Source organism: Bos indicus, chromosome 8 (assembly GCF_029378745.1).
Source record: "Bos indicus isolate NIAB-ARS_2022 breed Sahiwal x Tharparkar chromosome 8, NIAB-ARS_B.indTharparkar_mat_pri_1.0, whole genome shotgun sequence".
Lineage (NCBI taxonomy): Eukaryota > Metazoa > Chordata > Mammalia > Artiodactyla > Bovidae > Bos > Bos indicus.
Genome location: NC_091767.1, coordinates 38668420 through 38696259, shown reverse-complemented (window position 1 = coordinate 38696259; position 27840 = coordinate 38668420). Strand labels below are relative to the sequence as shown.

At 35.8% G+C, this 27840-nt stretch overlaps 1 protein-coding gene and 1 pseudogene across 5 annotated transcripts in view; both read right to left on the bottom strand.

Moving 5' to 3' along the window:
- Positions 1-27840, bottom strand: part of BRD10 (bromodomain containing 10) — a 110355-nt gene that overhangs the window by 46619 nt on the left and 35896 nt on the right. For all 5 annotated transcript variants that reach the window (XM_070794209.1, XM_019965975.2, XM_019965976.2 and 2 more), the window contains one exon: positions 3405-4822. In XM_070794209.1, the coding sequence (XP_070650310.1) occupies positions 3405-4822 (1418 nt within the window). The remainder of the gene's footprint in view (positions 1-3404; positions 4823-27840) is intronic.
- On the bottom strand, positions 4701-27840 carry LOC139184437 (heterogeneous nuclear ribonucleoprotein A1-like; annotated as a pseudogene).

The following is a 27840-nucleotide window of genomic DNA, read 5'->3' as shown; positions in this document are numbered from 1 at the left end:
TAGAGTAGCCTCCGCTTGCTGCAACTAGAGAAAAGCCTGCACAACAATAAAGACCCAGCGCAGCCATACATAAACAAATTAAAAACAAAATTATATTTTAAAAAAGCAGAAAGAAAAGTTTAATTCTGAAAATAGACTAAAATGTTTATGGGTCACAAAACTGCCTCAGTGCACTAAAATTAGCAAATCATTTTCACCCAATTTGTCTTTGTGCCTTCTACTAAAAATCATCTGCCATTACAATAAGAAGGTTTTACTGAACTAAAGATTCCAAAATTTCAGGTATGTGTAATCAACAGAAAATGGACCAGGTTGACTACATAAATCCAGACCAACCACATTTAGCCCACCCTAAGTAGAGATTCATAAATCAGCCATGGATGACACAGCTTATCCCAAAACATATTCTACAGCAAGGGTCCCCAACCCCTGGGCCTCAGATTGGAACCGATGCAGGGACAGGTACTGGGTCTCGGCTTGGTAGGAACTGGGCTGTACAGAGAGTGGCAAGTGAGCAAAGCTTCCTCTGCCACTGCCCGCCCCCCTCCCCATTACCACGTGACCCATCACCCTCCCCAGCTACTCCCACCCTTGTCCATGGAAAAAGTGTCTTCCCTGGTGCCAAAAACTGCTGTTCTACAGAATATTATTACTTGAAAAAAAGTTCTGTATTCAAGTAAACTTGAAAAATACTAGGTTAAACAAAACTAAACAGTTTTCTTCAAGATTCTGGAGTCCTTAATACACCAGCTTAGAATCATATATGTGTAATTCTGAAGTCCAAAAGTTTCTGAAAACTAAAATTTTAAAAACAGCTTATATCAAAACATGATAAAGTGTTATGAGGTTCTTTATAGTCTTCATCTCATTTAGACTATCCATACATTTTCCTGTAGAAATTATACATTTGATTACAGGGGTTGCCCTAAGGTCCACTGGGGATGTTATTTAATAAACATTACATGCATCCGTATACCCTTCTAAAATCTGAAAATTTCTGAAATATCTGGTACAAAGTTTTATAAGCTGCATTGTGGACCTGTATTAATGCAAAATGTGAATCTATAAGAGGAATAGTTCCCAAACCTATGACCATGAGGCTCACTTTTAAAAAGAGTAAGAAAGAAAACACTGGATTAGGATATGCCCAAAACCAACTATAAAAGGCCCCAATGTCACATATTTAATAAAAAAAAAAAAGCTCAGGGCAAAGTCTCAGAAAGACAAGTATACAGAATGATATAAAACAAATGTTTTGTTGTTATATCATTTTATGTAATGCTGTTATGACAGTAAGAAGTTTAGTGTCCAATGAAGAAAAATAATTGGTCTATGCTTACTCAGTACTAACAAGGAAGAGGAAAACTGTATTAGCCAGATCCTAGTATTTTTGTCATTGAAAACTGACTTTCTAAAATTTGCTCTGAAGAAAAAAAGAGAAAGTGTATAGGCAAGTGCATTATTTTCTTCTACTTCATGCTGCAAGCCTTTTCTTCCCAACAACAGGCTCTGAGAGCGTGTACAAGTACTCACTGAATTTGGTTTCGAGTTTTTTTTCATATACTTGTCTAGAATGGGACATGCATCTCCCACAAATTTTATATCTGACCTACACACACTCTGAACTTTCATTTAAAAAATGTAGCAACACTTTGTGTGTTTACAATATAAACTCCTTTTAAATCAATCCTTAGGAGCTAATGTTTTTCTTCTGCAACTGGTAGTCTGTATAGGAGCTACATCAATATCTATTCTATAAACCATCATAAATAAGTCATAATTACATTTGAACACCTGAATCGTAGGTCATAAATGAACACTTAAAAGGTTTTAGGTAACAATGGTATTAATAAAACTATATACTTTAGAACTGAAAAAAGTTTTTAAATTTAAAAATATTACTTACTATTTTAGAGGCTAACATTTCAAAGAGAACTTGGCAAATCAGTCAAAATAAATTTATATAGCCTAATGGATTGCTTATAAAATTTAATGGATTTATGACTGAAAGTTACCTTAAAAAAAAAACTGTACCTTTTTATCATATAGATCATTGTGGATCACTCTGCAATTTTTAGTTCAACAAATTAAGCCTGTTCTTGATAGTAAATTTTATACTATTTCTTTATCAATTATATATTACATACACATTTTAAAATATTTAATTATATTTAAAGATTTTAAACAACTAAGGTATAACAACAACTATATCAACTAAATAAAGTTCACTTCCCTCATTTGCCAACTCATTAAGTTATTGTCAAATCTTAATTATCTTTGTTACTGAGGGAAAGAGTAAAAAACTGAAACCCACAAATGATGATAAACCACAACCTGTTTCAGTAAAACATTCAAGCTTCTCCCAACCCAGCAACATTTTCTTAGGGTTAATTAAATGAAGCTTTTATCTCATCTATCCTATTGGTAACTGAGACAGAAATTGATTAAATGGCAAACAACAGGAAAAGCAAAAGCACCTGAGTAATTTAAAATGCAGTGCAATCACTCACTGAAAACTTTATTCGTAAGATTTTCTTGTTGTTAACATTCAAACAGGCTTGTGACAAATAGAGTGAGTACTTAAATTTGGTGTAAGACAAACTTACAAATTCTTAAAACAAATAAGCTTCATAAGTTATTAAAGTAAAGTAGTCGCTCAGTCGTGTCTGACTCTTTGCAACCCCGTGGACTGTAGCCTACCAGGCTCCTCTGTCCATGGAATTTCACAGGCAAGAGTACTGGAGTGGGCTGCCATTTCCTTCTCCAGGGACTCTTCCTGACCCAGAAATTGAACCTGGATCTCCAGCATTGCAGGCAGATGCTTTAGCATCTGAGCCACCAGGGAAGCTCATCGTAAGTTACTAAGTTGATGTAATTTTTTCCTTATAGACATTTTTTTCTGGATATGAAAATATATACTAAGAGAACTTTTCAGAGTGCTAAATATATATAATATGGGAAAAAACTAGGACCCAGAAAGATAATCTAACTTGCCTTGGTTTAAGAAGCTAGTTGCTATGAACTTTTTGTTCTAGGAATGATAGCTCCTGATATCAGTGCTTTGTCCATTGCACAGAACTGCCCTTAAGCTGGGGAAAAAACACTTCTTAAAAAGGATGGCAAGGATCACTTATGGAGAAACTGGTCCAGAGAATGTTCAAAGATTTTCAACTGAGAATTAAATTCAAATGTATTACACTGGTATTTTGTTGTTGCTAATACGTAAAACCTCTTCTGCTCTGGGTTTTAATTATGGGGACTAATATAAAACTTGACATTCACACACACACACACACACACACAATATATTTCATTATGTCAATCAGAGCCTTCCATGATGCCTAATTGAAAGAACTACTTGAAGTATGCTAAAATGTAATCGTTGCCCATTTGTGTCAGCTTACCAGATTTGTGCTTCTTGTGTTTTGCTTTCTTTTTGATGATCAGTAACTTATTCTGGATCTCAGGTTTGTAAGACTTGAATGCAAGGGAATGAAGACTTTCACGCTTTCTCTGTAAGTTTTCATTCAAAATATCTTTCAATTTCTTTTTTTTCTTTTTCTTCTTTTTTGCCCTCATTTTAGTTAGTTTGAGTTTCTTGTGGCTCTGCAGTGACTGTTCTAATAGAATATCCCTTACAACTTTGTGGCAGTTAATGTCTGGATGATCACTGTGGCTTCCATTTACATGTATCTGGCAAGATTTCAGAGCATTTTCTTTTAACGGACTGGGTTCAGGCTTTACTCTGGAAGCTTCACCATATTTTTCCTGATTTTCTATAAACCTTATTTCACCTGGACTGAGAGGCTCTCCAAAGCTAGTAACCTCCCCTGGACTTCCTGGTTTCTCTAAATTTTCTTTACAACAATCAGTTATATTCATTTCACAGGGCCTGCGAATTCTAATTTCACAGTTAGAGTTCACTTCCGTTTCAACAGAGATGTCATGATTATCTAAGTTCATTTTAGCAGGGCAGCAGGTTGGATCAAAATTAATTTCCTGCTCTTTCCTGAAGGCAGAGGGCAGGCCTTCTCTACTACACCTATGCTCTCCATTACTTGCACTAACATAGTCACACTTCAATTTCTCCAGTTTAATCCGAGGTACTCTTTGTATTTTAATGGGTGGAATTGGAAATTCTGGGGCCTGAAAAGGTCTTTGTTTGTAAATCCGTACATCTGCACCACAGAACTGTGGAAAATGTACGTAAGCATTCTCCAAATAATCATAACCAAGAATAACTTCCCTGCATTCATGAATAGGTTGACCAAGTACAGCATCTTGAACTTCCTTTTGTGTTTCATACACAAAGTCACAAAGACCCTTAAGTATCCATACTTTTTGGTAGAAAGGTAGCTCATGAAAAGGTTTTTCTTCCAATGGATTAACTTCTCCAAGAACTTTAAAAAACTGAGGACACAACCCAAGTTTTTCAGCACAGTTGTCAGGATTTTCTGTCTGCCCTACAGCCGTGTACCACTGCTGCACTTTCTGTCTCAGTGCTGCTTCCCAGGTCCTATAAGGCAAAGTAGGTCTTCGATGTAAGGTAGGTCTGCGATGGGGAGGACTTAATAGAGAAGTCATTATTTTAGATAGAAAAGCATTACATTGAGGCATCAGAAGACAACGTTCCAATTCGTAAAAGACTATTTCTGGCAAATTTAAAATTTGCTGGGCCAAACAAAGGAAATGCCCAATAGCTGGAATTTCCCACATGGTCTCCATACAAGTTGGAGCTGCTTGAGCTAGAAGTTTTCTTTCCCATTCTTCTATTTCCTTTTGACTAGCTTCTTCTGCTTCTTTTCTTTCCTGCTCCCGAAGCCTAAAAAAATTTAACAAATTATATTATTACTATTTTAAATAGAGAATACCATAAAATACTGAATTTTAAGTATGTCATATTTATCTTCAGACAACAAGGCTCTCCAGTTTAGATGTACTGCTATTTTTTCTTTTTTTTATCAGATGAAATAAATATACAACTTGATACTGAGTTTTATGGATGGAGGATTATCACTGACATTGCCGCTCAAAAGTAAAATTCAAATCACAAGTCCATCAACTTAAAAATAAACGGAAAAAAGTTTTAAATGTTTACTAAACAAAACACTCCAGTACTCCAGTACTCTTATCTGGAAAATCCCATGGACGGAGGAGCCTGGTAGGCTGCAGTCCATGGGGTCACTAAGAGTCAGACACGACTGAGAGACTTCACTTTTACTTTTCACTTTCCTGCATTGGAGAAGGAAATGGCAACCCGCTCCAGCATTCTTGCCTGGAGAATCCCAGGGATGGCAGACCCTGGTGGGCTGCCATCTATGGGGTCGCATAGAGTCGGACACAACTGAAGTGACTTAGCAGCAAACAAAAGCACAGTTTAATGTTTTCTAGAAGCAATATGATGTCATATAAGAGCTATAAAGATGTTTACATCCTTTAATCCCATAATTCCATGCCTAAAAAGTTATATGAGGAAGATAATTCAATAGAAGAAAAAGTTACATGTCTGTAAGTGTTAACTGGAGTTCTATATAAGAAAAAAGAACTATAAAGAAGTTGTATTACATAGCTGGAAAATAAGCTGGCTATGTTATACAGCCTTTAAATTAAAATTATGAATAACATCTATAAACACAAAAAATATCAGAACACAGCACTTAACAAACAATATCAATAATATATGCACATACTAAATAAGGAAATGACAATATTCCAAACATAGATGGTTCCTAGGTCAGTGAGATGATGAGTGTTCTTTTCCCCTTAAAAATTTCCTCATGTTGAAACTGTAAAAACAAAAATATTGTTTCTTTATGGGCACTGCTTTAAATTTTCTTAAATAAAAAATTAAACTAGATAAAAAGAAAGAAGTCTTGTGATTTTGCATTAGGCAATGTGTTTTTAGATATGGCACCAAAAGCACAGTGACAAAAGGAAAAATGATGAAGTGGACATCATCAAAACTAAAGCTTTTTGTGCTTTTAAAGGACATCATCAAGTGAAAAGACAAAGACAGATGGGAGAAAATTTTTTCAAAATCATGTATCTAGTAAGAGATCTGTATCTAGAAAATGAAAGAACACATATAATAATAAAAAAGGATAAAATAGCCCAACTAAAAATAGACAAAGGATAATTTCTCCAACGAAGACATAAGCAAATAAAAAGATGCTCAACATCATTATGCATTCAAGAAATGTAAATCAAAAACCAAAATAGGATACCAATTCATGCCTACTAAGATGATTATTTTAAAAGAGATAATAACAATTATTGGTGAGACATGTGGAGAAACTGGAAACTTCATACACTGTAAAGGGTACAGATGCTTTGGAAGGCAGTCTAACAGTTCCTCAGAAAGTTAAACATGTGACCCAGGAATCCTACTCCTTGGTACATGTCCAAGAGAAATGAAAATATCAAAAACCTGTACATGAATGATCATAGTAGAAATACTCAAAATGGCCAAAGAGTAGAAACATGAAATGTCCATCAACTGTCCAACGGATTATTAAGAAGTGGCATATCTATACAATGCAATATTATTTGGCAATAAAAAATATACAGTGCTGATACATGTTACAATACGGATGAACTCTGAAACATAATGCTATGTGAAAAAAGTCACCCACAAAATATCACATATTGTATAATTCCACTTATATAAAATGTCCAGAAATGTACGGAGACAGAAAGAAGATCAGAGGTTTCCTAGGATTGAAAAGGTGTGGGAAATGGAAAGTATCTTAATAGTCTTTCTGTCTTAGGTGACGAAATGTTCTAAAATTGACTGCAGTGATGGGTGTACAACTCTGTGAATATACAAAAAAAAAAGAATTTTATATTTAAATTTGTAAATTCTATTGTGTATGATATACTAAATCTGTATTAAAAAATTGAAGCATATAAGGTTTTAGGAGAGACATTAGAATATGACAACAAAGGGGGGAAAATGTAATAACTTCTCTTATTTCTGAATTTTCAAGACTGAACTCTTCCTCTAGAATAGATATATAAAGATGTGACTAATTCATAAACTCTAAATGAACACTGAGGTATAATGTCTGACATTGGCTATTTCTCTGTACTATCATATTATAATCTGTTAAAACACAGTAAGAACACCATTTTAGCAGTATTGGGACTTCTAATTTTATCGAAAAAGCCTACTTTTATATTTCTGGCTGAGAGGTCACACCATAACTACCTTGCTATTACTGATAGAATAAATTATCTTATCAAGTAGTCTGGTTCATTAAAGAAGCTAATAGAGAAACATATAAAATGTGTGATTTGGCATTTAAGTATTTAATTACATCTAAATATCCAAACAATGTTAGACATTTTAGCAAAAAAAATTTTTTTTTCTAAAGTGCTTATGGTTTTGAGGAGTTTCAGTTTTTCATTGAATGGGGGTGGTGGTGGGATGGTAGAATTTGGCCTCCCTAGTACAAAGGTGAGATTCCAAAAGCCCACAGTATTAGCAGAAAGGTGTACTAGCAATAACAGTCCCTTCTTCTGGCCCCAACTAAAGGCCTGAAAGGAAAACTGTCTTCACAACAGGAGTGGTGGATGGAAAAAAAAAAAAAATCTCTTCTAAGAATTTATAACTGTAAGCTGACTAATGTGGATTTATTGCCGACATTCACATTTCCTGGGTGCTCAGAAAAGTTTAACGTAGTTTCATGTCAAAATGTAGTCTCATGACTTGAACAGAAAAAAATTAAATCTCTAAGGCAATGCACTTTGTAACTGGATCTTAAGGAACTCCCACACGGATACAATGACAAGGAACGAGTTAAAACAAAACAAAACAAAACAAAACCTCAAAATATAAAAGGAAAGAAGTTATTGTGAGGCTCAGGAAAAAAAGTATGACTTCTAAAAAAACTACAGATACGGGAATTTTAGGAGGTGGAAAATAGGTCTGGTGAAAAGAAACTGAAAACATGGGTAAAGAGGAGATTATTTTAAAATGGCAAGGTAGTATTAAAAAGAACTGAAGAAAATGAGTAAATATGGAAACTAAGAACTTAAAAGGTTTACAGCTAACTCAACAGAAATCATGGAAGCCAGAAGACAATGGAATATCTTTAATGTACTTAAAAAATAACTATCAATGTAAATTTCCATTCACAGCAAAAGTATCTTTCAAAAATGAAGACAAAAACAAAGATATTTTCAAACAAAAATGTCATATTTGTGATGAACAGAACCTCAGCCAAAGGAAATGCTAAAGGATTTACCTCAAGTGGAAGAAAGGTCAGTGATACTAGACTGATGATTAGAGACGAGAAAAGAGTGAGAAATTGGAACTATATAGGTTAATCTATATAGATAGGGCATAAAATAATGATAAAAGCGCTTTGTGGAGTTTAAAAAGAAGACAAGATAAAATTAAAATTTATTATAACAATAGCAAATAAGCTGTGTGAGAGATGATTAAATTTAATAGTGTTTCAAGGTCCTTGTATTAAACAGGAAGATGGTAAAAATACTGATTAGGCTTTAATAAGTTAAGGAGGCATGTGAAAGTTGAAGGTAGGGACTAAAGTAACAAACTTTAAACATACAAATTAGTAGAACCAGAAATATGGAAGGAAAACCATATAGCAATGAAAACTGGTGGTATGCATGTTAACTAAAGCAGTACTTGGAGGGGCATATATAAATAAGAATGTATATTTAGAAAAGAAGGAAAGTTGAAAATAAAATATTCATATTCATTAAAAGAAAAGAAAAAAACTAGAAAAAGAAGAGCAAATCAAAGTCCCAAAGTTGAAAGGAAATAGCAGAAATTAATGAGATATAAAACAAATAGAAAAATAATTAAATTCAAATGTTTGTTCTTCAAAAATGTTATTAAAATTAACAAATGCCTGATAAAACTGATGAGGAAAACAAAACATACACACAAAAACCAATACCAGAAATGAAAATGATGAAAATGAGTTTATAGATTCTATAATTTAATCCTATAGATTCTACAGATATAGACAATACAATGTTTATTATAAGAAATTTTATGCCAAGAGACAATTTTAATGAATAGGCAAGTTTTTTGAAGAACACAAATTAACAAAACCGACACAAGAATAAAAATCTGAATAAACCTGTATTTATTGAAGAAACTACACACTTCAAAATCTTCTCTACATAGAAAAATTGGGGTCCTAAAGCCTTCACAAGAATTCAACTCAAAAATTTCAGTTAATGAAACAAAATATAAAAAGGGCATGTTAAAGAAGTAAAAGTGGGAATTAAAAATAATGAGTAATAAGAATTTATCAGAATGATTCAGAAAGATTTGTTTTAAAAAGGAACTTCTAAAAATAAGAAAATACAAACACAAAAATAAAACTCAAAAATAAAAGTCTAACCATCAACTGGAGTGCTAGAAAATAAGAATACAGAAATGGGGTAGTAGTGTGGTAATGACAGCAAAATTCAAAGAGATAATGGCTAAGAATTTCCTAGAAATAATGAAGGACATAAATCCCCAATTCAAAAGGCCCTAGAAAATAAATTAAGAGAACCACCCTTGGGCATACCATAATAAAACAATAAAACATCAAAGGAAAAAAAAAATCTTGCAAGCAGTCAGAAGAGAAGAAAAAACAGATTACATATACAAAAATGATAAAAAGATTTGAGAGATTTCTCAATAGCAACAAAATAAATGCAAAACTAACTATCATTCATGGATAAGGATAAATTAAAGTTATTTTCATTTAGATAAAAATCAGAACTCATTCTAAAGTAAAAACTTCTAAAATGTCTTGTTTCCACCTGACGAGATAACAAGGAGTCAAATTTACTTTCCTACTTGAACCAATCATAAAAATCCTGACAAAATACACAAAACAATGGTTTGTAAGAATTTAAGTATCAAGCAAAGGACAGTGATCTCAGAGAGATGGGAAACAGAAGGTGAGACCAAAAACTACTGCAGTTTGTCAGTTTCAGAGAATTTTCAGGCCATGATGCAGGAAGGGAAATCCAGATAAGAGTCTAGCAGACTCCACAAGATGAGAAGCCAAGAGTCCAGAGACACCAAGGCAGCAGAGTCTACAAGAGATAAAACTCAAGAAGAAAGAGCTGCATAAATTTTTACAGAGTCCTCCTCAACTTCAGAGCAATAACTAGTGTATGCATGTAAGGTAATAACCCAAAACTAGGTGAGGGAAAAATACCCAAAAGATTAGAAAATAAAGTGTTTATTCCCACAAGCCACACTGGAAAAATTCAAAATTCAAAGGAGAACAATTAGCCCTAGACGGAGCATTGCTCTGGACTCAAGTAACAAATCATAAAAGATCCAAAATGACCAAATTGTTTCAAAATAATTACCGGCATTTCAGAAAAAAAGCTCTAGAAGACCTATAGAAATATAAACATATCTGGCACCCTCCAAGATAAAACTCACAATGTTTGGCATCCAAACCAAAAGTACTAGGCATAAAACAAAGCAGAAACACATGATCCATAATGAGATAAATGATCAATCAAAATAGACCCATAAATGAGACAAATGGTAGGATTAGCAAATAAGGTCATTAAAGTAGTAACTGAAACTGTAATCCATATAGTCAAAAAGTAGAGACATGAAAAATTAAGTAGTGACATGGAAGATATAAAACAGATTCAAGTTAAACTTTTAGAGATGAAAACTACAATGTCTGAGATGAAAATATACTGAATGGGACTAATGGCAAATTAGACATAGCAGAAGAAAAGATTAGTGAACTTGAAGACAGTAACAGAAACTATCTAAATTTAAAGATACAGAGAAAATACTTCTATAGTATATACTTCAGGAAAAAGATGATCATAGAAGTTCTAAGATGAAAGAAGGATTGAAGAACAAATCAACTGTGAACCATATGGGTAAATAAACATTATTACAAAAAACAGTAACAACAATGTCTAGTTTGGGGTAAAAAATGAGATAGAGCTGAATTATTAATCAATAATACATAAGACAGATGAGGCAGAAAAGATCCATATTAACAGAAAAAGAGCATGTAACTTGCAAATAAACAGAAATACTTATAAGTGAAATAAATCTTCACTTCCACAGATGGATGTCAACAGATAATGCCAAGCTAAAAAATCAAGAACTATTAATAGCCAACATAAGCATATATTAAGAAATATGGAAATAATTACTAGAAAAATTACCCAAAAAGTTAAAGGTAGATGTTTCTGAGTCATGAATTTGAAGATGAGCTGAAGTAAGGGTTGCTATCTTTCATTAAAAGCCTCAGTAGTACTATGTGACTTTTAAACTATACAGCCAATGAAATTAAAAAAAAAATTTCATAAATCAACTTTTTAAAAGCTAAAGAATATTAGCCAGGACCTATAAAAGAGCCAAAATGAAAAAGATTTATAGATACTGTATATCTTACCATGGTAGATTTATGTATATTTTGTATCTTAACATGAAACTGAATTTCTCTACAGTTAATATATACTGAGAAGAGTAATCATTTATTCAATGTTCTGTTAACTAAAAAAAAGGTTTTCAATTTATTTCTCATGAAATGTAACTCAAGAGTTTAAAGGTTTGGTATAGGAAATTGAATCTGTTCGAATATCAACCATCAAAAAGTGCATTTAGCATACTTGGCACTGAAACTGATTTTGGTCAACCATGTCACAATTAATTATGCTCTGTTTTTGTACAGGTGAAAAAGTAATAACTAGTACTCAGGGAAGAAAATGAAACGAGGAGTTGGAACAGACCAAAACACTTTTATGGACTTGTTTTTGTCTAAAACAGTGTTAGCAACCTTTGGCCAATAAAGGCTAGAGATATGGCAATTTCAGACACTATTCAACTTACAGATGGGGACATTAAGGACATAGAAGGACAATGAGATAATTTCCTTAGGCTTACATAGTGTATTAGTGCAAGAACCAGCAATATAAATAGTCTGCCATTGGTAGGTTAAAGTTAGCACCAACTGGCTTACTCTGGGAAGAAGAAAATTTAGGCAATAATTCATGCATTCTGCAGGATCAGGTAACTGGAAAGGCCGTGACATAGTTGTGTTATGATGCAGCCAAATATGGACATTGCCTGAAGTTATTTAAGGGCTGCTACTCATGCTTACGTTCCCTACAAACTAAACCTTTCAGGAGACAATGATGGATTCTAAATTCAAACCATGAGTACTGAAGAGGTAGGAGGAAGAGAAAGTCTGGTCTGGTACAGGCCAGCGTAATGTGGAATAATCCTTTAGAACTAGAACTGTGAGTCTCCATCCTGTCCTCAGCAGGGTGGTACATATGGAATGGGAGCTTGCCAAAGACCTTTAGAGTCAATATCTATAATATGCCAATGAAAAAAAAATTAAACACATTTAAAAAACACTCTATTAAAAAATGCTGAAGCAAACCAGTGTGCTCACAAGGACAGATTAAAAAAAAAACAGCTTTCAAAGTTATTCTCAATTTAAAAAATTGTTCTGAGGTGTTATACTAAAATCAGATAACAGCGCTACATGTTTCTAAAATGTTAGCTCAAAAAATTAAGCCTTCAGTATTTGGGTGATGCTATAAGACTGCCTGAGGATACTTATAAAAACCACATTCACTAGTGGGAAAAAGGAAAGTTAAAGAGAGTAGATCCTAATAGTTCTCATCACAAGGAGAATTTTCATCTTTTCATTATATCCATATGAGATGATCAATATAATTAAATCTACTTTGGTAATCATTTACGTAAATCAAACCATCATGCTGTATATTTTAAACTTATACAGTGATATATATCAATCATTTCTCAGTAAAACTGTAAGTAAAAGTAAACACTACAAAATGAACAAAATTTTTTTTTTCCTGGACAAGTTCTTGATTGTTCTTTACTGGCTTAGAGAACATTAATCCGTTACTATGTAAAATACTAATAGAAGCTGTGCCTTAGGTTATTTTGGTCATAAATAACTTGGCAGGAACATCATTCATGAGTAAATAGCTTTACAAAGAAGTTATTATATGTTTTAAAGTATCCTAACTTTAATAGTTTTATAAATTTTATCTAATGCCTATCATGTATAAGAATACAGAGAGGTGAAAGTATGGGCCGCACACTTTACAATCTAGTAAGAAACATATACAGAAGCTGTAATGCAAAATAATCCATTAACTGAAAAACCATTATAACACAATGTTTAAGCTAGTTGAATGAAAAAGGAAAGCAAGACATTCATTTACATTTTCAATATAAAATATTATATTTTAGGAAAAGCAATCATTGATATTGTTTAGTCAAGCTTTTTACTTAACTATAAACAAAATCTCTTCCAGCTAAGTAGAAAAGGAATTAAGCTCTGTTAAGGGTTTGTTGTTACGAACCAAACTTAACAGATATGAACTGCAACTGCACTTTGACAACTTCTCCAGGAAAAATTAGACTGCCACTATTATTTGGTACTTCTCATACTAGGAACCTAGAACAACTAGAAGCTCCCACCACCACCTTTGTCAAAAGATAAACTTCTTGCCTAAGACTGCCACCTCATGTTGGTCCCAAGCAATTTCAAGTGAGAAGAGTATGACTGGTCATGGACCTCCTTACCTTAGTTGTGAGTGGGTATGAGAATACAGATTTCCTGGCAACTGCTTTGCAAAGTCAGGAAGGCAGGAGGAGAAGGGGATGACAGAGGATGAGATGGCCGGATGACATCACCAACTCGATGGACATGAGTTTAAGCAAGCTCTGGGAGTTAGTGACAGACAGGGAAGCCTGGTGTGCTATAGTCCATAGGGTCGCAGAGTTGGACACAACCGAGCGACTGAACTGAGCTGAACTGCTTTGTGAAGTTAGGGCTTGTAACATGGGAAATTACCAAAATGTAGGGCAACTATTCAAAAATGTGGGTGGTCACAAATGACAAATGTCTACTTCATTAAGTCATTGTTACTTTAGGTTATTAAGAATTTGAAAATAAATCAAATGTAAGTCATAATTTCTAAATCACAGAAATGTAAAAAACATTTTTACTTTTAACTTTAGCAATTTCCAGATCAATAAAATACCAATAAGTTTATACAACTTACATGCACACTACTTTTGGAAATCCAAATCATTTTGCAAAGAAAAGAATGGTGCAGTGGTACAATATTTTTAACATGGCTATTATTTGATTAAAACTGATACCTAATACTGTCATATTTTGGATTAACTGAAATTTACTTGAGGAAAGCTAGCTTTCAATTTTAACAATTTTATTTTTTAAAAACAGTTATCTAAAATGTATTACATACATTCCGGCTTAATAAACAAGGAACACAAAATATAGTTTAACCTTTCCTTAATGATTCAATGTCATCATTATTAACAAAATGCAGTGTTCATGAGTATCTTAAAGACTATTCCAGCAACTACACATTAATCAGCCCTTTCATTCCATTTTCCTCTTTGACTTATAGTGCTCCTGTCTTCTAAATCTTAACAGTGCCTCCCTACATTAATCAGCTCCAAGACTGGCTGCTACCCTATTAGCATTTACCTGGAGAAGGCCAGACTACCAACCCCTCAGTTCAGTTCAGTTGCTCAGTCATGTCCGACTCTTTGCTACCCCATGGACCGCAGCACACCAGCCTTTCCTGTCCATCACCAACCCTTACTCAATGTTTATTTCTCTCTGTTAAATACATATCATCTGCCATCCCCTTTGTATTGGTTTCCAATGCATCTAGGTAAATAAAGATAATAGTATAGGAATGTCGGGATTTTTGTAATCTGAATAAGAAACCATGGTATTTATAGCCTATACTGTACAAGCAAGGGAAACTACCTACTGTATAAAAATAAAATACAGAGTAAGGACTCCCTTCTTTTAACTGAAATAGATCACAAATCAGAGACCTAACTGTTGGACTTAAAAGATTTTTTAAAATAGTTTACTTTTAGGTCTGTGTCTGCCCAGATGATCACCTAAAAATTATTAGATACCTGTCAGTTAACTCAAGTATCGCCATATTACCATAATATGAAATAGAATTATTCAGCTTGCTGCCAACTTGAATTTCCAATATATCGAATAAAAAGTTGTCTAAAGCTAATGAACAGGAGGAGAACATTATTTTCCCACTTCTTATACCAGAAGTTTTAATCAAAAAACAATAAAAAAGAGAAAGCTACACCCAGGTTTTAAGCACAACTACTGTAGCCATATGATCTCTGCAACCTTCCCTGTCTTCCAATCTGACCCTTCTTTATGATGTTTCCAAAGTCCCTTTCAGACCAAATTTTTCAGTAGCCATATTCTCAGCTAGTCTCTGACTAACTCTCGACAGGATAATTAGATTGACAGAATTGACAGATTGATAAAATCATGATAGCCGGCAGAAAAATTATACACAGGGAGGCAGGCTTTGCTTAGCACTCCTATGTATCACATTATATGTTGCTGATGAAATGTCATATTTTCCTTCTGAAGATATATCATATTTTCCTTCCTTTTTTTCCCACCAAAAAATCTTGGGAAAGGTCCAAAAGACGTTAAAAAAATAACAAAAACAAAAGACTCTGCTTATCCCACTAGTTAGGTGGCACTTTATGAATTTTAATACTTACTGCATTTTCAACTATAAAAGAAAATCATGCTTATGTTAGAAAACAAAGGTTAAAATAAAAGGTCTAACTATTCTTGATAGATTTCACAAGTTTTTATGTAAACTCTAAATTTGGATGCACATAAAGTTAACAATCTCTTGGCACAGAAGAGAGAAAAGGGAAGCTGGAGTAGCAAGGATAGCAAGAATGTGGGATAAAGGGTGTACAATGGGGTTAGAGAGACAAGATGAGGCCAAAAGCTGAAAGCAGAGTCTTATAAACTATATTAAGCCATTAAAGTTCTTGTGTGTACCTGCTTTGTTTTGAGGAGGTAAAAAGTAATGGGAACAGGAAAGAAGGCGTGATCAAATCTGCATTGGGAAAAGTTCATTCTACTTTTTAGACATGAATCTGAGCAAATTCTGGAGACAGTAAAGGACAGGGAAGCCAGGCATGCTGCAGTCTATCGGGTCGCAAAGAGTTGAATACAACTTACCTACTGAACAACAAAATCCTACCTTTAATGTGAAAAACAGAATAGAATGAGGGTAAGCATGGACACAGTTTCACTAATTAAGAGAAGATTATAGTTGTCTAAGTGAGAGATTAAGGAACCGGATGGAGACAGAGAAGATAGAGGGAAGCAGATTAAAGAGAGATTTAGGAAATAAAACATCAATATTTGGGATTGAATTTTGATTTGTGTATAAGGGAAAGGAAGATGTCCTGTATGAATCTCAGATTTCTAACTTAAATATGAATCTCAGATTTCTAATTTAAATAATCTAACAGATGGTGGTGCCATTCACAAAGATAGGGAGCACTACAGTGAGATCAAGTTCTAGGAGTAAGCACTAGGCTTTCATAATTAATTTTTGGTGTAATCATTTTGAAGAGATCTATGGCAAATATCTTTTGTTTGCCTCCAGATCTACTCTCTACTGTATAGTTTTATCTGTATCAGTAGGCAACCTCATCCGCTAGCTTTCCTTAGGTTTAGTCAAGACAGTCCTGGCAAGATAGGAAAGTAGGGTAGAGTATTTATTCCCTTGGCCTCCTCTTTGTGAAGTTTTTGGTATTTGCCTAATCCGCATGTGCTATACAAACAATAACAGGGAAATAACTTGAGATGATGACTAGCTCTGTTTAATGTCCTGTTAAATTTTCATGAACAACATAAGCATAACTGTTAAGAACGTGTATATTAAGTTCATGTAAGTGGAATAAAACTTTTATAAATGGACTTAAAAGTTTTGTTGGGGGAGCTGTGTCCTTCAACAGAAGGTATCATCTCAGTAGTCTCTTCTTTATACTCCTCTCTGGGGTACCAGTAACTAATCCCCCTTGTTTACTAACAGCCTTATGTCTTTTTTTTTTTTTTTAAGACATTTATTCAGAGTCATGATCAGACTATTACATTTAGCAATCAACAGCATGGGTGCAAAACAACAACAACAACAAACTACATTAAAACACTTTGTTGGAATGCTTTACACTTTCCACAGAACAGAAATTAAAATTACCTGTTTTACAATTAATCACAAGTACAGTCCTCAAGCTGCATTGTCTAAAACATGTCTTCTTTGTAGTAGCTAGGCCCTGAAGGGATGAGCAGTGTCGGTGGGAAATGATGTAGCCTCTGACTTGAGGTACGGGACTACATGTTTATTTCAAGCATCAGGTTCTCTTTTATACTTTTTCAAAAGCATTAGGTCAGAGGTTTGACATTTTCAGTTCCCCCTCACCCAGATTATTGTCTCAGTTGCCCTTCAAACAGGGTTCCTGCTTCAGCAATTCTCTCACAATCATGTTCACTTGTGATTACATTGTAACTCATGCTTATCCCTGGGCTGAATACCACATTCCTCGGTTTATTTCTTATCTTTCTAAATCCTTGCCCCTAGTATCCTAAGCTCACTATCCCTTAAAAAGGTTTCTAACTATTATTAATTATTCCTAAACCCTAAACTCAGCAAACTTCTTTTGCCATAAACATTTCCCTCACAAACAGGTCTCAGATAACAATCTTTCCCATGGCCTCAAACTGTGGCCTATGTGCAAGTCCTGAGACATTCTTTGCAAAAATCCTTGAACAAATGTCAATGGTTACTTTATAGATTATTTTCTGGGCACAACTGTAGAAGGCTTTGTGCTTTCTCAGGCTTCTCTCAAGAACAATAAACACCTTAAAACATTCTTTCCAGCCAACTCAACGGAAGAAAGGAAGAAACAAGTCAGAATCACAAGAGCTAACTCCTTCATCCCAGGTCCGTGCCTGCGGAATGAGGAGAGGGGGCTGGGACCGTGCCTCCATTTTGTCAGTAATGCCTAACGCGGCTCCCGACACCACTGTGCTTGGCTGAGTTCACAGATCTGTTGTAAGCTGTAGTTTCCCTGTCACTTTTTTGGCTCTCCTCTCCTGCTAAGTTTTGTTTCCTGCCAGAAATTAAAACATTCCACCACTGCCATAGCTACTGCTACTACTGGAACCACCAAAGTGACCTTGGTTTCATGGTTTGGTGAAGTACTGGCCTCTACTGCCATAGGGGACAGAACTTCTGCCTCCAAAGTTTCCACCTTTTGTGGGCCCAAAATTTGAAGACTGATTGCCGCAACTGCCAAAATCATTGTAGCTTCCACCATCTCCAAAACCGCTTCCATCATTACCAAATCCATTATAGCCATCCTCACAGCCACGATATCCACCACCACGGCTGCCACCAAAGCCACTTCAACCACTAAAGCTTCTTCCACGACCAAAGTTGTTCCCACCAAAACCACCTTCACAACCACCACCGAAGTTTCCAGAACTACTTCAACCTCTTTGGTGGATGAAGCACTAGCTACCTCTTACTTAGAGCTTTTCTTACTTCACAGTGTGGCCATTCACAGTGTGGTATTTCTGAATGACAATCTTGTCTATGGAGTTATGGTCATCAAAGGTTACAAAAGCAAAGCCTCTCTTCTTGCCACTGCTTCAGTCAGTCATGATTTCAATCACTTCAAATTTCCCATACTGTTCAAAATAATCTCTCAGGTGATGTTCTTCAGTGTCATTAAGGTCATCAATAAAAACTTTTTTTACAGTTAAGAGGGCACCGGGTATTTGAGAATCTTCTCTTGAAATGGCCCTCTTTGCTTCCACAATTCTTCCAACCACCCTGTGTGACCTCACACTCATGGCTGCATCCACCTCCTTCATAGGCATAGGTGACAAACCTGAAGCCTCTGGAGTGCTTGGTGTCTGGATCCGTCATTACCACAGTCTGTGAGCGTTTTCCATTACTCAGAATGGCTTCTCAGACTCTCATTGGTTGTTTCAAAGCTCAGTGCTCTGATGAAGAGCTGCCACAGCTGTTTGGGCTCTTTGGGAGACTCTGACTTAGACATGACAGCAGTGGAGTGGGGAGCCTTCTAAGACGCTTATAATAGACAGCATCCATGGGCAGAAACCTCATGCGAAGAGTTGACTCATTGGAAAAGACTCTGATGCTGGGAGGGATTGGGGGCAAAAGGAGAAGGGGACAACAGAGGATGAGATGGCTGGATGGCATCACTGACTCCATGGACATGAGTCTGAGTTAACTCCGGGAGTTGGTGATGGACAGGGAGGCCTGGGGTGCTGCGATTCATGGGGTCGCAAAGAGTCGGACACGACTGAGCGACTGATCTGATCTGATCTGATCTGATGGGCAGAAAGGAGTAACCTAACGAATGTATCTCAGCTTCATGTCTTAATGTTCAGCTATATTCCAACTTCTTTGGAAATAAACCCTCTTTGAATTATCCCATTTTGAATGTGCCACCTATTTCCTGAAGATGAGATACACTGATATCGTCACTGATAGATATTATATCCAGAGAATATATTAAGTATGCAATTAGGCTTCAAAAGAGAAGTTTGGGCGAGAGACATCTATCTATAAGTCTTCTATATATAGGTGGTATGGGAATGAATGAAATCACTTATGAAGAAAGTATAACATGAGAAAGGAGAAAATCTTAGATTAAAAACTAGAGCTGTGGCAACAGTTGGGCAGTTAAGAATCAGAAAGAACTACAATATTGAACAATGATGGCACTTAAGACTGAGGGGGAGTGTCTAGAGTTAAAAAGTTTAAATATTCATGTGTTCTTGGGAAGGAAAATAGGTATATTAAATTTATTCTTTAAATATACATAAGATACTTTATTGTCATAATTAATTACTTTATATAAAACTAATATGATGGTAACTACTTTATCAATATAACTTCCTTACAACAACTTTAAGAACATATTACTGTAGTTATTAGTGTAGCAACACTCTTTAAAGCACTAAACAACTTGCCATGACCATAAGATTAAAGGCAGAATGAATATAGAATTGAATGAAAAAGAATGAAGTACCTAGAAGGTGAAAGACCAAACAAAGCTGGACGCATCATGCTCCCTGACTTCAAGTGATGTTACAAAGCTATAGTAATCAAGAAAGTTAGTTACTGGCATAAAGACAGACTCACAGATCAATGGATAAGAACAGACAGCCCAGAAATAAACCCATGTATATATATATCAACTACTTTACGACAAAGGAGACAGAATATACAGTATGGAAATCACAATCCTTTCAATAAATGGTGTTGGGGAAACTGGACAGCTACATGTAAAAGGATGAAATTTGACCACTATATTACAACATACACAAAAATGAATTCAAATGGATTAAAGACTTGAATGTAAGATCTTATACTACAGAACTCCTGGAAGAAAAAGAGTCAGTAAGCTCCTTGACGTAGGTCTTGGTAAAGATTTTTGGATCTGACAACAAAAGCAAAAGCAAGAAAAGAAAAAAGTAACTAAGTTTGACTACATCATACTATAAAAAGCTCTCTACAGCAAAGGAAGCCATCAACAAAATGAAAAGGCAAGCTATTAATGGGAGAAAATATCTGCAAATCATGTATCTGGTAAGAGGTTAAAATCCAAAATATATTAAAAAATTTATACAATCCAATAGTAGAAAACAATTTGATTAAAAAATGGACAGATCTGAATGTACATTTTTCCAAAGACACAGAGGGTCTACAGATACATGAAAAAATGATCAACATCATTAATCATCAGGGAAATGCAAATGAAAACCACAATGAGATATCATCTCATACCTGTCAGAATGACCATTATCAAAAACACAGAAAATAACAAATCATTGGTTAGGATGTGGATACAAGGGAACCTTTGAGCACTGTTGATGGTAATATAAACTGGTGCAACCACTATGAAAAACAGTATGGAAGTTCCCCCTAAAATTAAAAATAAAACTACAATATAATCCAGCAATTCTACCTCTGAGCATTTATCTGAAGAAAATGAAAACATTAACTTGAAAAGATATATGCATCCCCATATTTACTGCAGCATTATACACAACAGACGAGATATAAAAACAACCTAAATATCCATCAATGGATGAATGGATAAAGAAATTGTGGTATTCATACACAATGGAATACTATATAGCTAGCAAAACTGAAGGAAATATTACCACTTCTGACAGCATGGATGGATTTTGAGGACATTACGCTAAGTGAAAAAAAAGTCAGACAGTGAATGATAAAACTGTATGATCTCTCTTGTATGTAGAGTCTGAAAAAAAAAAAAGAAAAAAGAGAGAGAACAGATTGGTGGATGCCAGAGGAGAATGGGGAGAGTTAGGAAAACAGGTTGAGTGAGTCAAACATAAAGAAGAAAAATAAAATTAAAAATAAAGTAGAATGGATACACACCCACAGATCTATCTATCCATATCCTCATCCTTAAATAAGACAAGTACATGAATGTGTACTGTAGCATTCTATAATAATGCAACTCTAGAACTAATTCAAAATGTGTATCTTATCAGGTAAATGACTAAACTGTAATACAGTCAAATAATGGAATATTATACACAAGCACTGGAAATAAAATACAATGAAATAATTCAAGACAGCTAAATCTCAAGACACATAATGTTGACTGAAAACAGAAGACTGCCATTTATATAAAGGTTCAGTCAGTTCAGTCGCTCAGTCGTGTCCAACTCTTTGCGACCCCATGAATCACTGCACGCCAGGCCTCCTTGTCGATCACCAACTCCCAGAGTTCACCCAGACTCACGTCCATTGAGTCAGTGATGCCATCCAGCCATCTCATCCTCTGTCGTCCCCTTCTCCTCCTGCCCCTAATCCCTCCCAGCATCAGAGTCTTTTCCAATGAGTCAGCTCTTTGCATGAGGTGGCCAAAGTACTGGAGTTTCAGCTTTAGCATCATTCCTTCCAAAGAAATCCCAGGGCTGAGCTCCTTCAGAATGGACTGGTTGGATCTCCTTGCAGTCCAAGGGACTCTTAAGAGCCTTCTCCAACACCACACTTCAAAAGCATCAATTCTTCGGCGCTCAGCTTTCTTCACAGTCCAACTCTCACATCCATACACGACCACAGGAAAAACCATAGCCTTGACTAGACGGACCTTTGTTGGCAAAGTAATGTCTCTGCTTTTGAATATGCTATCTAGGTTGGTCATAACTTTCCTTCCAAGGAGTAAGCGTCCTTTAATTTCATGGCTGCAGTCACCATCTGCAGTGATTTTGGAGCCCCCAAAAATAAAGTCTGACACCGTTTCCATTGTTTCCCCATCTATTTCCCATGAAGTGATGGGACCAGATGCCATGATCTTCGTTTTCTGAATGTTGAGCTTTAAGCCAACTTTTCCCTGTCCTCTTTCACTTTCAAGAGGCTTTTTAGTTCCTCTTCACTTTCTGCCATAAGGGTGGTGTCATCTGCATATCTGAGGTTATTGATAGTTCTCCTGGCAATCTTGATTCCAGCTTGCGCTTCTTCCAGCCCAGTGTTTCTCATGATGTACTCTGCATATAAGTTAAATAAACAGGGTGACAATATACAGCCTTGACGTACTCCTTTTCCTATTTGGAACCAGTCTGTTGTTCCACGTCCAGTTCTAACTGTTGCAGGTTGCGTACAGATTTCTCAGCAGGCAGGTCAGGTGGTCTGGTATTCCCATCTCTTTCAGAATTTTCCAGTTTATTGTGATCCACACAGTCAAAGGCTTTGGCATAGTCAATAAAGCAGAAATAGATGTTTTTCTGGAACTCTCTTGCTTTTTCCATGATCCAGCGGATGTTGGCAATTTGATCTCTGGTTCCTCTGCCTTTTATAAAACCAGCTTGAACATCTGGAAGTTCACGGTTCATATATTGCTGAAGCCTGGCTTGGAGAATTCTGAGCATTACTTTACTAGCATATGAGATGAGTGCAATTGTGCGGTAGTTTGAGCATTCTTTGGCATTGCCTTTCTTTGGGATTGGAATGAAAACTGACCTTTTCCAGTCCTGTGACCACTGCTGAGTTTTCCAGATTTGCTGGCATATTGAGTGCAGCACTTTCACAGCATCATCTTTCAGGATTTGGAATAGCTCAACTAGAATTCCAACACCTCCACTAGCTTTGTTCATAGTGATGCTTTCTAAGGCCCACTTGACTTCACATTCCAGGATGTCTGGCTCTAGGTCAGTGATCACACCATCATGATTATCTGGGCCGTGAAGATCTTTTTTGTACAGTTCTGTGTATTCTTACCACCTCTTCTTAATATCTTCTGCTTCTGTTAGGTCCATACCATTTCTGTCCTTTATCGAGCCCATCTTTGCATGAAATGTTCCCTTGGTATCTCTAATTTTCTTGAAGAGATCTCTAGTCTTTCCCATCTGTTGTTTCCTCTATTTCTTTACACTGATCTCTGAGGAAGGTTTTCTTATCTCTTCTTGCTATTCTTTGGAACTCTGTATTCAGATGTTTATAACTTTCCTTTTCTCCTTTGCTTTTTGCTTCTCTTCTTTTCACAACTATTTGTAAGGCCTCCTCAGACAGCCATTTTGCTTTTTTGCATTTCTTTTCCATGGGGATGGTCTTGATCCCTGTCTCCTGTACAATGTCACAAACCTCATTCCATAGTTCATCAGGCACTCTATCTATCAGATCTAGGCCCTTAAATCTATCTCTCACTTCCACTGTATAAGGGATTTGATTTAGGTCATACCTGAATGGCCTAATGGTTTTCCCTACTTTCTTCAATTTAAGTCTGAATTTGGCAATAAGGAGTTCATGATCTGAGCCACAGTCGGCTCCTGGTCTTGTTTTTGTTGACTGTATAGAGATTCTCTATAAAGGTTAAAGACATACAAAACAATGCTATATATTACCTATTAATATATACATAAAAAATGCTCAGAAATGACCTCCTTTTCCTGGTCATGATGCAGTAACTGAATCAATCTTACCCTCACTCTGTAAACAATTACAAATTGAATAAAATGCACAAAACAAATGTTTTTAGACATTGAATATCAAATAGTACAAGACTGTCATCCCCAAGAAATGAAATAAATGAGGTGATCCCTACAATTGACTGACCTCTTAACTAAAAGCAATTAATTTCCAGACCATGAGCAGAGACAGCAGAAACCCAAACGGTCCAGTGGAGTTGAGTTGAGATGAAAATCAGCATTAGGGGAGTAAGGCACCTAGAAATTGTGAGATAATTCTAAAAACAAGGAAGCTATGCAGAAAAGAGCTTCAGAAATCTATACAAGGGTACAAAGTAGGACAAGAATGACTAGAAAATTGTAAGATCAAGTTCATAGACACAATAGGGAGACCAGAGGAAGTGTGGAGTTCTCAGTCATCACTTGGGGGCATTTGGTGGAGACTCCAGAGAGGTCAGGTCTTAGCATGTGCTTAGTCGCTCAGTCGTGTCGAACTCTTTGCGACCCTATGGACTGTAGCCTTCCAGGCTCCTCTGTTCATGGGATTTTTACAGAAATAATACTGGAATGGATTGCCATTTCCTCCTCCATGGGATCCTTCAGACTCAGGAACCAAACCTTTGTCTCCAGGGTCTCCTTAACAGAACGAGGATTCTTTACTGCTGAGCCACTAGGAAAGCTCATTACATCTTAGTAGGAAATGGCAATCCACTCCAGCACTCTTGCCTGGAAAATCCCACGCACAGAGAAGCGTGATAGGCTACAGTCCATGGGGTCGCAGAGAGTCAGACACGACTGAGCGACTTCACTTTCACTTTCTTTCAATGTAACTTCGGAGAAGGCAATGGCACCCCACTCCAGTACCCTTGCCTGGAAAATCCCATGGACGGAGGAGCCTGGTAGGCTGCAGTCCATGTGGTCGTTAAGAGTCAGACGTGACTGAGTGACTTCACTTTCACTTTTCACTTTCATGCATTGCAGAAGGAAATGGCAACCCACTCCAGTGTTTTTGCCTGGAGAATCCCAGGGATGGGGGAGTCTGGTGGGCTGCCACCTATGGGGTAGCACAGAGTCGGACACGACTGAATCGACTCAGCAGCAGTAGCAGCAGCAGCAGCAGGGCTGAAGTGGAATGAAGGTTATTCTAGACCCATCTTATAAGAGCTTAAAACCTGGAGTTGAAAGGATTATCAAACTGATCCACAAGGAACTTAACTCCCTGGAAGAACAAAGCTCAGTCCTCTTTTAAGAAGGTAAATACAAATCTAAATACTCAGCAAGGTAACATTCACAACATACAATTTCTAATAAAAAATTACTGGACATGTCAAGAAGCAGAAAAATGTTACTTACAACAAGGAGAAAATTGGTCAATTGGCTTAGCAAAGACAAAGATGATGGAGCTAGCAGAAAAGGACATTAAAAGGAACATAATAAGAAATGAAGATACTAAAAAAACAAATGTAACTTCTGGAGCTGAAAAAATACAAACTCTGAAATAAAAAAGTTCCCTGGATTAGACATTACATTAAAAAAGATTAGCAAAACTTCCATGCAATCTCAATCAAAATTCCCTCAGGTGTTTTTTGTTTGGTAGGATTTCCAGTATGATTCTAAAATTACACAGAAATGCGAAGATCCCAGTATAGCCTAAAAATTTTAGGGGGAAAAAAAAAACAAAACACAAAGTTGGAATATTCACACTACCAAATTTCAAAGCTTATTATAAAGCCACAGTCATCAAGTCAACATAACTTAAAGATGGACTTATAGATGGTAAAGAACAGAAAGTCCAGAAAAACTCACAAATATATGTTCATCTGATTTTTAGCAAAGATGCAAAAGTAACTTATGAATGCTAAGTCACTTCAGTCGTGTCCGACTCTGTGCGACCCCAGAGACGGCAGCCCACCAGGCTCCCCCGTCCCTGGGATTCCCCAGGCAAGAACACTGGAGTGGGCTGCCATTTCCTTCTCCAATGCATGAAAGTGAAAAGTGAAAGTGAAGTCGCTCAGTCATGTCTGACTCTTAGCAACCCCATGGATTGCAGCCTAACAGGCTCCTCCGCCCATGGGATTTTCCAGGCAAGAGTACTGGAGTGGGGTGCCATTGCCTTCTCCGAACTTATGAATAATAAATAACAAAACTTAGAACAGTTTTAAAAACTGCTGAGTAGGGGGTACCAAGGCCTTTGATTTTATTCTTTGTTCCATGCTTAAAATATCCCTAGTTAAAAAAGAAAAGGTTAATGCTTTACCCAAAGAGCAAGCTTAATTCATATTAAATTATCATAGTTACTACACATTTAAAGGAGGGTTTTCCCCCCATGTCTTAATTCACCCATGTTTATTTGATGTTACGCACAGGACACACACATACATATATAAAACTGGAGAAAAGAAAAGGATTCTCATATTTCCAGATTCTTACTAGCCATTCCTACTTACTTGCTTAAATGTTTCCCTCATCACTTCAAACAACTTATTAAAGACTACAGTTCACAGATCTGTCTCCACACCACTGACTCAAGTTCTTTTATTTTCTTTGATGGTTCCATCATTTTTAGGTCACAGGTACAGCATACTTCTCAGGAGTACAAACTATAACCACAATGCTCTGGTTCAAATCTTAAATTCACCATTCAAAAACTGCCTGACTTTGGGCAAGTTACTCGTCTATCTGCCTCAGGACAAATACTGAATACATATGAGGTACTTAGAGCTGCTGCTGCTGCTAAGTCAATTCAGTCTGAACCTGGCAAATAGCCCTGCACAATAAACGTTAACTATTCTTTTTTATTTTCTTATTGCTACTATTACAACTATCTCCAGACTCCTCTTTGTCTCTTCCTATGTTCCTCCTATATCAAGGACGGTACTAAGTCCTGCTGATTGTTTCAAGAACAATTTAACCTTCTTCCTATTTCTGGTCATCAGTAGTGGAGCACTAGACTCCTACAGCCTTCTTCCTATAAGCCTTCCTTTTCTTCAATTTCTCTCTACATTAATCTATTACATACTACTGTCAGATTAATCTTTAGCCCCTTCCATACAACCCCCTTTTCTATAGCAGGAGTAGTTTTATGAGGCTCTATACAAGGAAAAGAAGTGGGTTTTATTTATTTTATTTATTTATTTTTTTTTTGAGGACACTGTGGGTTCTCAACTAACCACTATTATTAAAAAGTATGGTGGTACAGAAAGCCTCAGGTTGTATTTTAATCCTACAAAGCAAGCTAAATTATTACAAGAGGAGTAACAATATATTATAAATTGACTTTGACTAGCATTAGTAGTTCTCTATTATATCAGCAATTGCTAATATAGTTTGAGATATGATTTAATATAAAAATTATCAGTCTTTTCTGAGTAATCACTTACCTCTCTGGGCCCTACTCTCTTGCTATTTAAAAAAACCTTATAGATAGGTCATCAATCTCTGTACTCCCTGACCCTAAAAGTTAATACTAATTGAGCACAACATTCTTTCCTGATGAGTCCAGAGTAAGCATAGTTATCCAGGAAATTAATACCAGTGAAGGAACTGGCATAAGTGAACTTATATGTCATTTTGAACTACATTATCTCCAGAGGTTCTCCTAATTTTAAATGTTAAAGGTCTGTGCTTCTAAAGTTCTACAAATCTATTCAAAATTCTTCTCATTTAAAATTTATAATTCAATTGAGACTACTTCTAGAAGTATAGAAAGCAACCTGAAATCTTTCATAAAAATTATTTTTGTATAGTTTTTAAATAATTGGGTTTAAAATTGTACTTTGAAACAAATTCCATTTTGATATTTCAGTATTAACTCATATTTAGGTGAGAATGCATTTTGGAAACACTACTAAAATGGGCCCAGAAATTTGATATGGGCACACAAAAGTTACACAGCTACTCTCTGAAATGTAGTTCTTAAAAATTTAAACAACATGAAACTTAACTGTTTTTGTGTGTGTTTTTTTTTAAC